The sequence below is a fragment of the Vitis riparia genome, chromosome 19 (genome assembly GCF_004353265.1).
Source record: "Vitis riparia cultivar Riparia Gloire de Montpellier isolate 1030 chromosome 19, EGFV_Vit.rip_1.0, whole genome shotgun sequence".
In the NCBI taxonomy this organism is placed as follows: domain Eukaryota; kingdom Viridiplantae; phylum Streptophyta; class Magnoliopsida; order Vitales; family Vitaceae; genus Vitis; species Vitis riparia.
In genome coordinates, this window is record NC_048449.1 from 15,212,917 (window position 1) to 15,225,474 (window position 12,558).

The window sequence follows — 12,558 nt, forward strand, 5'->3', positions numbered from 1 at the left end:
TCGATCAAGTAAATCTATCTATTGTCCTTTCAAATAGTTGATTTGTGATTAGAGGTCTCTAACCACATAATGTTTATATCTAAATGGTCTCGAGAATACTGTGTGGATGACTTTTCACGTAAAAAAATATTTGTCTTTCACATTGGCTTATTTATTCTTGCCCTTATAACAAATGGGAAAGTTAAAAAATGAAAAATAATTAACTTTTGGATTAAAAAAATTATCTATGTGCCTTTCGTAATAATTTATTTCTTTTTTCAAAGAAGTTAAAAAAATTAAAAATAATTAATTTTTGGACTAAAAATTTTGTGAAGACCTATATACCCGTGTTAATGGCCTCATGTGGCATAAGAGAACCACAAGAATGACGAATAAAAACATGTGGTATATATTATTTGTCATTGCCATTATTCATTTGTTGGTGGTAAAAAGTAAGAAGTGTAGCTATCAAAAAGATTTTTCTTGTACCTTTTTTCTTTGTCAGGGGTGAAAAAACATGATTTTAACATGACGAGCTAGGCTTATTGATTTATGTTTTCGTTTTATTTTTTTATTTTTATTTCTGATTTTATTTTCCTAGTTTGTGTTTCACATGCCACCTTGAGGAGGGATATTGGAGATATAAAGATATTTGACTTTCCGCCTAAATTGAGATAGGGAGATATTTGACTTTTCCTAAACAATATAGAGGATGGAGATCTTTCTTGGTAGAATCCGATTTATTACTTTTTATTGTATATAAGATTATTTCTATTTTTGTATATAAGGCTAAGTATCTTTTAAAAATATATAAAAAAAAAAGTATTTTCTCAATTCTTGTCAAAACTCAAAAAACATGATTTTAAGGTCACGGGCTAGGTTTATTGATCTATATTTTGGTTTTGTTTTATATTTTTATTTCTGATTTTTTTTTTCCAGTTTGTGGTTCAAAATAGCCTTTGTGGCACAATTGCTAATAAGCAATGACGTTAGCAAAGATGGTGATACTTTGAAAAAGTTTGGAATATTATGAACTATTGAGAAGTTGAAAAGCTAATTACATTAATTGATAGGAACGATTGAAGATTTTAAAATGATAAAAAGTGAGTAGTGTGAAATATTATAAATCACTGAGAAATTGAAAAGCTAACATCGATAGGGACTTTAAAACGATTGAAGACTTTAAAACGATCACACTTGTTCTTATCTTGAGGAATGAATAGTGTCTTATATACTTTAATTCCTGGCCAATGAATCCGATAGGATAAGAAGTGATAGCGCTATTAATCTAAATTGATTTTCTCAACTGTGAAGCAATTCACAGATCGCTCCTGGAAATGAAGCTTAGCTCAGTTGCAGTTTCCTTTGCTTTTATTACTCTCCTAATATTTGCATGGAGGTTATTGAATTGGGTGTGGTTGAGACCAAAGAAGCTAGAGAGATGCCTTAGGAAGCAAGGTCTGACTGGAAATTCCTACAGGTTGTTGCATGGGGATTTTAGAGAGATGTCGAGGATGAATAACGAAGCAAATTCCGGACCCATCAGCTTCTCTGATGATATTGTGAAGCGAGTTCTACCATTTTTTAATCATTCCATCCAGAAATATGGTATGAAAATTAACTTCTCTTTATCATTGCACTAAAATATTTGTGGAATTTTCCCCAATGGATGTTGGTTTTCTGGTCTTTTTTTTTTATTAGTTGTTTTTCCTGTCCTTTCTTTTTCTTCTCTAAGAAGTTATAGCCCAATGGAATTTCAATGGTACTTCAAATTTCCTTTTTCTACTTAGGAGTGTAACTTTTAAGGTTTATTTGATTAAAAATAATCAAGTAATCCCAAATTTATAAAAATGTCCTCATTTAAAAAAGACTCGTTTTATATATATATAAATACTTACTATTTTTCTTTTCAATCTAAAAAATGACTCATTTTTTTATAAAAATATACTTGGGAAAAACCTGTTTTTATACACTCCTAAAAAAATTACAAAATAAGAATTAAAGTTTATAAAATACAAATTTCAAACATTATTTAAAAATAATTAACATTTCATGTACTTTTTTTTAAATCAAATTTACTACCTTTTAACGCTATAAGTACTATCTTTTATCATTTTAGGTACTATCTTTGACCAATATAAAAAAATATATATTTTATAATTATTTTTACATAGTTGAAAACTCACTTTTTTAAATATACTTGTTGTTTTTCTTATAAAAATAACATTCTTTTTTTTTTTTCTTTTAAATTTACCAAAAAAATTATAAAAATATTAAGAGATGCTTATATATAAAAAAATAACTAATTTTTTAGTTGAAATATGAAAGGGGCTAGATTTACAAATTTAGGATTATTTTATTCTTTTTAATTGTGCAATTCAATTTTTTTATAAGCTATATGTAGGTATATATGGATGTCAACTTTGATAAAGAGCTTTATTTACTTTGTAAGTTGTTTAATAGTTGGGAATTGTGAATAGCTTCTGAATTTTATGCTAATTGTTTCTCATCTTTTCAAATTTTGCATGAACTTTTGACTTTTGATAATTAATCAAATCATTATAATTTTCTTTAGATATTTGAGCTTCTTCAATTAGAGAGCCTTGCATTTGCCTGCTTGACTACCCAGGTTCTTTAGATCCTTTCTAACAATTATCCAACAATGGGCATTAAAAATGCAGGTAAAAACAGTTTTACATGGTTGGGCCCAAAACCAGTGGTAAACATTATGGAGCCTGAGCTGATAAGGGATGTTCTCTTAAAGCACAATGTCTTTCCAAAACCACCGCCGCACCCTCTCAGCAAGCTGCTGGCTACTGGTGTTGTTGCATTGGAAGGTGAACAATGGACTAAACGTAGAAAGATCATAAACCCAGCTTTCCATCTAGAAAAGTTGAAGGTAATTTTATGATGCTAATTTTCCAACCAAAAACGTGACCCTAATTCCCATTCTTTCTTTATGTTTTTAGAAATTTACATAAATACAAACGATACTTCCTTTTATAAATACATTAAAGGATGGATATGGTTAACTTTTTGAGGCAATATTTATTTGGTTATGCAGCCAGACCCCAACTTGTTGCCTGGTTTCTCTGCATAGCCCTCTTCTTATAGGAAAGAAAATAAATTTCCGAATGTTCCATAATTTAGTAGACATATTCACAATTTTACTGCCTCTTGTAATCTTTTTTCTTATGCATGATAAATTTTTTCTAAATTTATTAATTGTGTTTGAATTTGTATAGCACATGGTATCGGCATTCCAATTGAGTTGTAGTGATATGGTCAATAAATGGGAGAAGAAGCTCTCCATGGACGGCTCATGTGAATTGGACATTTGGCCCTATCTTCAAATTATGACGGGAGATGTTATTTCAAGAACAGCATTTGGTAGTAGCTATGAGGAAGGAAGAAGGATATTCCAACTCCAGAAAGAGCAAGTACATCTTGTAGCCCAGGTTACTCAGTCAGTTTATGTTCCAGGATGGAGGTAGGCAAAAAAATATTTCAAGGAATTAATCTGAACCTCAGTACTAATACCCATATGCTATATCTTTCACAGTATCACCACCACCAACAACAATAATAATAATGAAGAAGAAGAACAGGGATTTGATCCAGCATGGGACAAAAGCAAGAATAAAATTAACAACTGTTATAACATTTAAGAACTATAAAATGTTTCATTTATTTTGTTAATATGGCTCTCAACTAATATTTGTTTATCTTCTAAAATGGAAGTTTTCCAATGTTTGGCTTTCTATTTTAAGAAATTTCATTTTGTTCAAATTAAAGAATGTAGCTGTCTTGAAAACAAAAATCAACTTCAAGTATCCCCTTTTCTTTTATTGGCAGAACATCTTAGCAAGATGAATGGTGAAATACTACTATAAAATATATGTAGACCAAATGGACAATTAATGTCTGGATAGTCTCATCTTTGGAACACCATGGATATTCCGAGAAATTGAACAAGTACAACGTCATGGATGAAATTGCATTAGTTGCTTCCTGTATTTTATTGATCTTCATTTACTTGGATTACTTCCAAGCAGGTTTTTTCCAACAAAGATAAACAGGAGAATGAGGCAAATTAGAAATGAAGTCAATGCATTGTTGAAGGGTATCATTGAGAAAAGAGAGAAGGCAATGAAAGTTGGCAAAACTGCTAATCATGATTTATTAGGTCTGCTAATGGAATCCAACTACAGAGAAATGCAAGAAAATGATGAGAGGAAGAATGTTGGAATGAGCATCAAAGATGTCATTGAGGAGTGTAAGCTATTCTACTTTGCCGGCCAAGAGACTACCTCAGTTTTACTTCTGTGGACAATGGTTCTATTAAGCAAGCATTCAAACTGGCAAGCTCGCGCAAGGGAAGAGGTTTTACAAGTTTTTGGTAATAAAAAACCAGATGGCGATGGCTTAAATCACCTCAAAATTGTGAGTATCAATCCAATATATATTCAATATAGTAACTATCTCTTCTTGAAAATAATATATTACTCTTTTCTTTTTTTCAATCTTAAGACAAAATATGTTTTGTTTCTGTATCCTTTTTGCTTTAATTGAAAGCTATATGCAGATACTTGGTAGCCCAATGGAATTTTTCTTTCCTTATGTACATGCACAACGCATCAGCAGTGGCCACTTGACTTTAATGAAGAAGAGGGGACAGACTATTCTTTTCTTTGCGTGAATTTTTTATTTGCTTGTTAGGTTGTTATAAGTGTGGTGAAAACTTTATGCAAATACTTAGTATCAATCATTTACAAGACCGAAGATAATCTTGATATTTGCTCTTGCCAAATGTGTTTTCTTGAAATTTAAACTCAAGGCTACAATATATATTCAAGGGGTTCTTAGTTTGTACTGACCAGTTACTGTATGGTCCTATGTACATGAAAGTATCTGTCATGAAAAAAGTCAAACAATCTCTTTCATGACAATATTCGAAAAATTCCTTCATAGTTTGATGCATGCTTATTAGTGATTTAGTGTATTTCAATAATGAATTCTCATGATAAAAATATTTTCTATATTGCAGGTTACAATGATTTTTCATGAGGTCCTTAGGTTATATCCACCAGCATCCATGCTCATACGAACTGTTTTTGCCGACAGCCAAGTGGGAGGATTGTATTTACCAGATGGAGTGCTGATCGCTTTGCCAATCCTCCTAATTCACCACAATCATGAAATTTGGGGAGAGGATGCAAAGGAATTCAACCCAGGAAGATTTTCAGAAGGAGTTTCTAAGGCCGCAAAGACCCAAGTTTCATTTTTTCCATTTGGTTATGGTCCTCGGATATGCGTTGGACAAAATTTTGCAATGATGGAAGCGAAAATGGCTTTGGCAATGATCTTACAACGTTTCTCATTTGACCTTTCCCCATCCTATGCTCATGCACCTATTAGTCTTCTAACCATGCAACCCCAACATGGTGCACACCTGATTTTACATGGACTTTAGCATCAGAGTTCTTGTTATCAGTAACAGTTAGCAAGAGCTTTAAACCTAGATAATGTTGAATTTAAAATGCCCACACTCCCTTTCACTTGAAATATGTGCTCTATAAAGTCAATATATTAATAAAATTCTCTTTTTGATTTTTGATATTGATGAAATGCTTTGTTTATTATGTTCTACATATAAATGATCATTTTACAAGGAGATCTATTTGGAGAATGGACATGCTTTAAAATTAGTTGTGCTGGGTTACTATGCATGTTGTGATATCTTCAAAGAAACTACCATTCCAATAATAAAAGAAATATTCTCCAAGGTATTACAATTGAATGGTAGAGTACTCTTACGGAATTTTATAGGTATTTGTAAAGAAGTTCGTACTAAATTGGGTCACAAGGTAATACAATTTTGGAGTTACTGCCACTAAGAAGTTATCTGCTTACACTTGATTCAAATCCATGTCATGACAAATTATAAATGTCAGGGGCCCGGTCCACCCCCTATTTTTATTGGATCTACAATTTTATCATTCTCCAAGAATTTTAGACAACTTCAGAATGTTAACCACAACCTTAAAGAACCCTTTGGATGAGCTTTCATATTCTTGGAGCAGCTTGATGTGCTTGCAGTAGCTTGACATGCTTGAGCAGTTTGACATGATTACTATGATCCCATATTGGAACCTTATAAAGAGAGGAACCGCTCCTAGTACCTATAAAAAGAGAGCCTTGTAATTTATTGTTGATAAGTGATTGTATAGAGAAGTTTCTATTGTTATTTCACTTGATTTCTTCAAGTGTTGTATTCTTATTAGCTTCTAGTTTCACTTCTGCAGCCAGCCAAACTCACTGGGATGCTCAGAGTTTTGAGGTACCCAAGCACTACATGGATTTTTATGAGACATCTTGGTCTATCATAAGTGCTGGACGTGTTAGAAAAACTTGAAAAAAAAAATCATTGATAATAAAGTGTTCACTATTGATCTTGACGTGTGGATAAATGATTTCATAATCAAGAAGTATTCACATTTGCAAAACTCTCCACAAGCTTACATGCATGCCCTTTTAGCTTTGTGCTACAGATTTAGAATTTTGAGAGAAGCAAAGAAAGAGAAATGAAGAATATCTTTTAACAATTGAAGTTAAAATCATGATGCACTTTCATCTATTTATAGGAATAACAATAAATTATAACATTTTACCAACTTTTGTAACTTTACAAAGGCTATTGATGACTTTACACCTATTCTAACATTACAATTTATTTGTGAATTTATAACCTTTATAACTTCACAATTTATTTGTAACTTTACAACTTTTGTTTCTATCTTCATAATTGATTGTAAATTTAAAACTTTTGTAAATTCACATGTTATTGGTGTCCTTACATCTATCTTTGTTACCTTACATTAATTCATATTGTTGATTTACTACCTTTTATAATGTTATAATTCATTATTCATTACAATATTTTAATTTCTAAAGTAAATGTCTATGATTAATTAACTTATTTGTATGTTATGAACTCTTTATATTTCAAAGTTAATTATCTCTTCTCAATAAGTTAAGGTGAGGACATATGATATGGGATCTTTACACCCTTAGTAAGTTTGTTATGTTTGTTTCAAATAAATTTATTAATTATAATTATATTTAAAACATATTATAATTTCACCCAAATCATAGGAGATATATAAGTCAACTCCCTAGTTTTGAATTTACATCCTAAGGTTTTGAATGTTAGGATAGAGCCCTTAAAAACTTGATATGATATAATAAATTTGGAATTCATTACTTATTTAATGATGTTCCAATTTCACTTTTATCTATTTGTAGACCCCCATTTAGGGCTCGTTTTTGTGCAGCCCAATTTTGCCAAGTGTCATGATCTCAAGGAGCCACGTGTCCATGCATGGTTGGTTGTTGAGGAATCAGATTGGTGCTTTTGGAGTGCCAATGGAAGGGTGACACATGGAGGAGCATTCTAGAAGGTTCCTGCAGGCCGTTAGCAAGAGCGGATGAGAGAGAGGAAAAGGATTCTGTAGAGTAGTGGGGGTTTTTGTTGGCTGTTTCTGCAGGGATTTGTTAGAGGGGCAAATCCGGGAGAGAAAAAAGATATGGGCAGAGAGGTTGTTTTGAGAAAGGTGGCAGAAATCTTTTGAGGAGAGGAGCCTTTTGTTGGGTTGCTTTAGGAAGTTAGAGGGAGACCAGAAAAATGGAGGAAGCTTTTCTGGGGGGGAAAGGGGACTTGAGGGTGAGGGAACCGGAGAGTGAAGTTTTTCTGGAGAAAAGACGGGCAGCTTTAGGGAGGGGAATTCCTTGCCGTTTGGGTGAGGAAAAGATTTTGAGAGGTTTTTCTTCTGGGCTTAGAAAGCAAGCCAGGGGGAGACCAGCAGAGGTGGTTTCTCATAGAGATTTTTAGAGGGAAGAAAACAAACCAGAGAGGGGGGTCTTCATTACTGGTTTTCTTGGGTGAGAAATCTTGGGCAGAGAAAGGAGTTTAGCTTAAAAGAACAGAGTCAGCATTTCAAAGGTGGCAAGAGAGGAACAAGGGAGGAATTGCTGAGATTCGACCATTTCATACTTTAGGTTCTCCACTCTTATCTTATTTCATTTGATATCCAATCACACCATGCTTCTTTCTGATATTTAGATGTTTGTTTTGACTATCTAAGGTGTTAAAATTGTTTCTCAACGTTTGATTGCTTGGTCTCTATTATCCCCTATATGAGTTGTATCACGATTATGCTATTTGTTTGAGTATTAAAATCATTTGAAAGCCTCCCACCAGTCCTTAACTCTCATTGTTTTTTTATAGAAGGGAGTCAAAGTTAACCATATTACTTTCTGGTCTGCATGCTCTGTTTTCTTTCACTGTGTTGCAAGTCTCTGATATTTTTAGAGTGAGTATCATGTTTGAGTTATTTGTCTGCATTGGGATGCTCTTGAAAGAGTTCAGTAGCAAGGCCTCTGGGAAACATGTGTCCATCGTCGTCTATTCGGTGAGTTAAGGTTCATCTAACCGGCAAAAGTGTCGTAGCCATCACCCTGCAGAAGCTTCCATGGTGTCCTGTTTAAGAGCCTATCTCAATGTTTGGAGCCGAGGTTTTAAATGTATGTGTTGAAATCAAATTTGGAAGCTGTTTGTGCGAAATCTCGGGTTTAATAGACTGTGTCCAGTTGATGGTAATGGTTTGATGGGGAAAATATCAGTAGAAATGAATACATTCCCATCTAATCCAGCGGAATATGAATCTGCAGTGGGGAATATTGATGATGCTCCAGCATAGAATGGTTGGGAATGCGTACACAGAATGCCTTGAGAGATGGATGTATCACGTCCCAAGGCTGTATCACCTGGGTTTAACCCCAACACTGTTAAAGCCAAGACTCTCCTTGCCCATTTCAGTCTCATGGGATACAAAGGGCCTGTAGAGAAAATGTTTGAAAAACGCCTGAGAATCATTTCAATCAACTGTTGGAGCAGCGCGTGGATGGATAGCCCATATAAAAGTCCACATAGTTGAAGATGGTTGTGGATAAAATAAATGCAATGGTGCTCAAGGCTTCATTATTTCTTGATTCTACTTTACACCCACCTCTATGCATGCACGACCCTGCCAAACTTGCAGAATCTCCAATTTATCCCTTTCATGTCACCTTTTTCCATCTTAACTAATTTTCATACCCACAAAATCCTTTTCTCTCACCACCCATCTTTCCTTCTTGACTTCCGCCATCAAACCCATTTCTTCCATCACCCCATGAGTCCATTTCCTTCAACCATCACTCACACCTCCACTCACCAGGCCCTCATAAGCCAATCATCCATTCTCGCATCTTAATCCTCATGCATGCATGGGTCTGATATTCACTGCTGGAAATGGAGATGAGAGGGTCTTCAGACAAGATCAGTATAGGGCAATCTGGGAATCACATGCACTCATGAAGGACTACTCACATCCATGCATGTCTTTACCCTTGCATGCCCATCATCAATGAATCACTCTCACTTCATACCCACTGCCCATATCCATACCCATATTTCATAACCCCTCATGCACGCAATTACCTTCAATGATCCCTACGCCACGTTGTTCTGGTTTTGCATGGCCTAGAATATGGTGACTAATGATGTGGTCAATGCCATGGGGACATCAATGGGTGTGAAGGCATCGACGCTCTAGCAAGGCCCCGCGGTATAGGTGCTGATGTTATTGGATTTCTTGTTGGTAAGCTTACTGTTGCAAAGACGGGATTGAACATGAAGAAAAGGTTTGATATAAAGCTAGCTAGAGCAGTTTGACAATGCCGAAGCAGTTCACAGAATAGAGAATAGGTTGATTGAAAATCGTGAATTCCAACTACGATATGCAGCGTCTGAGCTGACTGGATAGAGCTTTTGGAGTACATGTGATGTTGGGTCCTACGAGCACTGTAGAAAGAAGTATGGAGTAGTGTGAACTTTTATGAGGAGGAGGTCCCACTGATGAGATTGCAGTTGAGGTCCCTTATGGTTGCTGCACCACTTTCAGTGACTATCTCACGCCTGATCCAAGCATTCATACCCTGGGCCCACTTACATGATTCTTGGAGCATTATGTCTTTGATTGATCGGAATGAGAAGTCAAAAGGAATACAGAAAATATGAAAAGACGTGGTAACAAGAAGAGAGCGTTTTCATGAATCCAGTGAGTGACTGACACCACAAGAATTCTAGCGCGAAAGTGGAGCAGCTATGGTATGCTGGGCTACTCACCAGTAATGATAGAAAAATTCTTTTGAGAATATTGACGTGCATGGGTTTTATATATAATTAACAGGGACTCCCAAATTGGGTCCAAGTTCTTGCATGCTTGATGTTTGGTTGAGAGAAGGATCATCTCCTTCTGTGGTTTGTGCCCAGTGCCGTTTGGCTGCTGATTGCTACATCGATGCCCTCAAAATCCAGTATACCCGAGCCCATCATGGTGTTGCTAAGGTTCATTCCCTTAAAAATGATAAGACTGTTGCTTACCTCGGAATGACCAAACTGATTGAGAAGGCCAGGAATAATGCTTCTGCCTATGAGAAAAGAAGAGAAGCAGGGTTGCTGAGGTCCATGATTCGTTTGAAAAGAAGAGAGCAAGCAGCAAACCATGCTTGTAATGGCATCTGAGAATATAAATCTTGGTGACATGTAGAGCAAACCTGAGGTTATTGATCTTCCGTACCCATGAACTAGACCAGGACCTTTGATACTTTCTCATCGTCTCCATACCCATAGGATGTGATGATTGATGGGTATATTCCAAAATGAGACATCAAATGTGGTTTGCTTACCTGGGAATCAGAAGTCATTTGCACCAGTCGGAACACGGGAATCTCCGGCGGAGTCGTTGACTGTTTGAACTTCGACGCTCTCTTCTCCGGCGACTTGGTTCTTTGTTTTACTGATTGTGATCAGTTTGGGTTGATCTGTTGAATTTTGGAGTCTGCTTCTCGTGAGAAACCCATCAGCCATGTTCATTCTCGACTGGTTTATGGCGTTCTCGCCTCCCTCGGCTCATGACAGAAAATGGATGGCAAGTTGTTGGAGCTCAATAGGGGGGTGGCCATGCTGTTCACGTATCTGCAGTCTGCGAGGAAGGAAAGTCGATCGATGGATGTCACGATCCTTGAGGAGCAGTTTCATCAGATGCATTGTGAGTGAAAAGTCAAACTCAACGAACCTTCTCTTGCATCTTCTCTACGAGTCGGTAGTCTGGGGTCGTTTTCCTAGGACAATTGCTGATCTGAATGACAAGTGGGCAGTCTATACGGGACCTAGTGGATGGAATGATCCTGATATGTTGGAAGTTCGCAATGGGGGCATGACCACAGATCACTTCTGTTGGCAAAGGCAAAAGGACATGACCACAGATCGGTGGGCATATAAGATCGATCCTAGCAACCCCGGGTCCGACCTTGCCTGAGAGACCGCCGCCGCCATGGCCGCCGCCTCTATTGTCTTCTGCCGTTCCAACCCTTCCTACGCCAATGAGCTTCTGACCCATGCTCGACAGCTGTTCGAGTTTGGAGACAAATACAGGGGCAAATATGATAGTAGCATCACAGTGGCCCAGAAGTACTACCAGTCTTACAGTGAATACGCTGATGAGCTGCTCTGGGCAGCTGCGTGGTTATATCAAGCAACTAACAGTCAGTACTACTTGAGCTCCCTTGGAAACAATGGCCAGTCGCTCAGAGGAACCAGCTGGTCTATGACAGAGTTCAGGTGGGACGCCAAGTATGCTGGGGTTCAGGTTCTTGTGGCTAAGATGTTGATGCAAGGGAAGGTTCCAGCAATGTTAGCAGCAGATCGAGTAATTCGCATGCTCATGCTTGGGGGAAGGGTATTAGAGACATATAGGAAATTACAAGAAATCATCTTCAGTGCAGTCAGTGTTCAGGCTGCCCCAAGTTTGCATTTCTAGTCTGCATGGCCTGCTTAGTCATCCCTATGCCACGTATCACCTCCCATTCCATCAATCTTTTGGCTTAAAAAATAATTTCTGACATCTTTTCTTGCAAATAACTTTTTAAACATCGATTTTCAAATAATTTAAACATTTTCCATTTTTCATCCTTAGGTTTCCTTTAGGTTCCAAAATTCTTTTTTTCATAAAATTTGTTGCCATCTCTCTTTAGCATACAATTTTCGTAATTTATCAGATTTTAAAACTTTTTAAAAAATAAATCACAAATTAAATTTCGTAATTCTCAAGTGATGAGATTTATGGAATTGATTCGTGTAAAATAAACGGGCTTTGGTGGGGGCCCCACATATGAGAATTCATAATTGATTGATTGTTTGATTGATTTACTTATCTTGCGTATTTGATCTATTATGTTCCTCGATATGCGCTTCATTATATCTTGTTCATTGCTCAATAACCCTGTTTCATGATAGCGCATTCGAGATTGTTGCCCAGGTACGCATTCACTCATTCTAATAATTCATTTTATATATTCTAATTCTCATATGTGCATGATTGATTCGAGTATTCATCGATTTTCACATTGATTATCATGTCAGCTTCATTCTATTAGTAAAGACCCGACTTCAGGGGCTTAGAGGGGTGCTACGAT

At 36.1% G+C, this 12,558-nt stretch overlaps 1 protein-coding gene across 1 annotated transcript; it reads left to right on the forward strand.

Moving 5' to 3' along the window:
- The first annotated feature begins 1,302 nt into the window (after window positions 1-1,302).
- On the forward strand, window positions 1,303-5,556 carry LOC117908868 (cytochrome P450 CYP72A219-like). Its single transcript, XM_034822667.1, has 5 exons — window positions 1,303-1,587; window positions 2,661-2,878; window positions 3,225-3,469; window positions 4,035-4,422; window positions 5,027-5,556. The coding sequence occupies exons 1-5, from the start codon at window positions 1,317-1,319 to the stop codon at window positions 5,450-5,452; spliced, it is 1,548 nt and encodes a 515-aa protein (XP_034678558.1). The 5' UTR covers window positions 1,303-1,316; the 3' UTR covers window positions 5,453-5,556.
- The last annotated feature ends 7,002 nt before the right edge of the window (window positions 5,557-12,558 follow it).

Bases quoted from the DNA above. Each gene is read 5' to 3' on its own strand.
- LOC117908868 (XM_034822667.1), top strand. From the start codon at position 1,317: ATGAAGCTTAGCTCAGTTGCAGTTTCCTTTGCTTTTATTACTCTCCTA. The intron at 1,588-2,660 runs GTATGAAAATTA...TTAAAAATGCAG, and splicing joins TCATTCCATCCAGAAATATG to GTAAAAACAGTTTTACATGG. The intron at 3,470-4,034 runs GTAGGCAAAAAA...ACTTCCAAGCAG, and splicing joins GTTTATGTTCCAGGATGGAG to GTTTTTTCCAACAAAGATAA.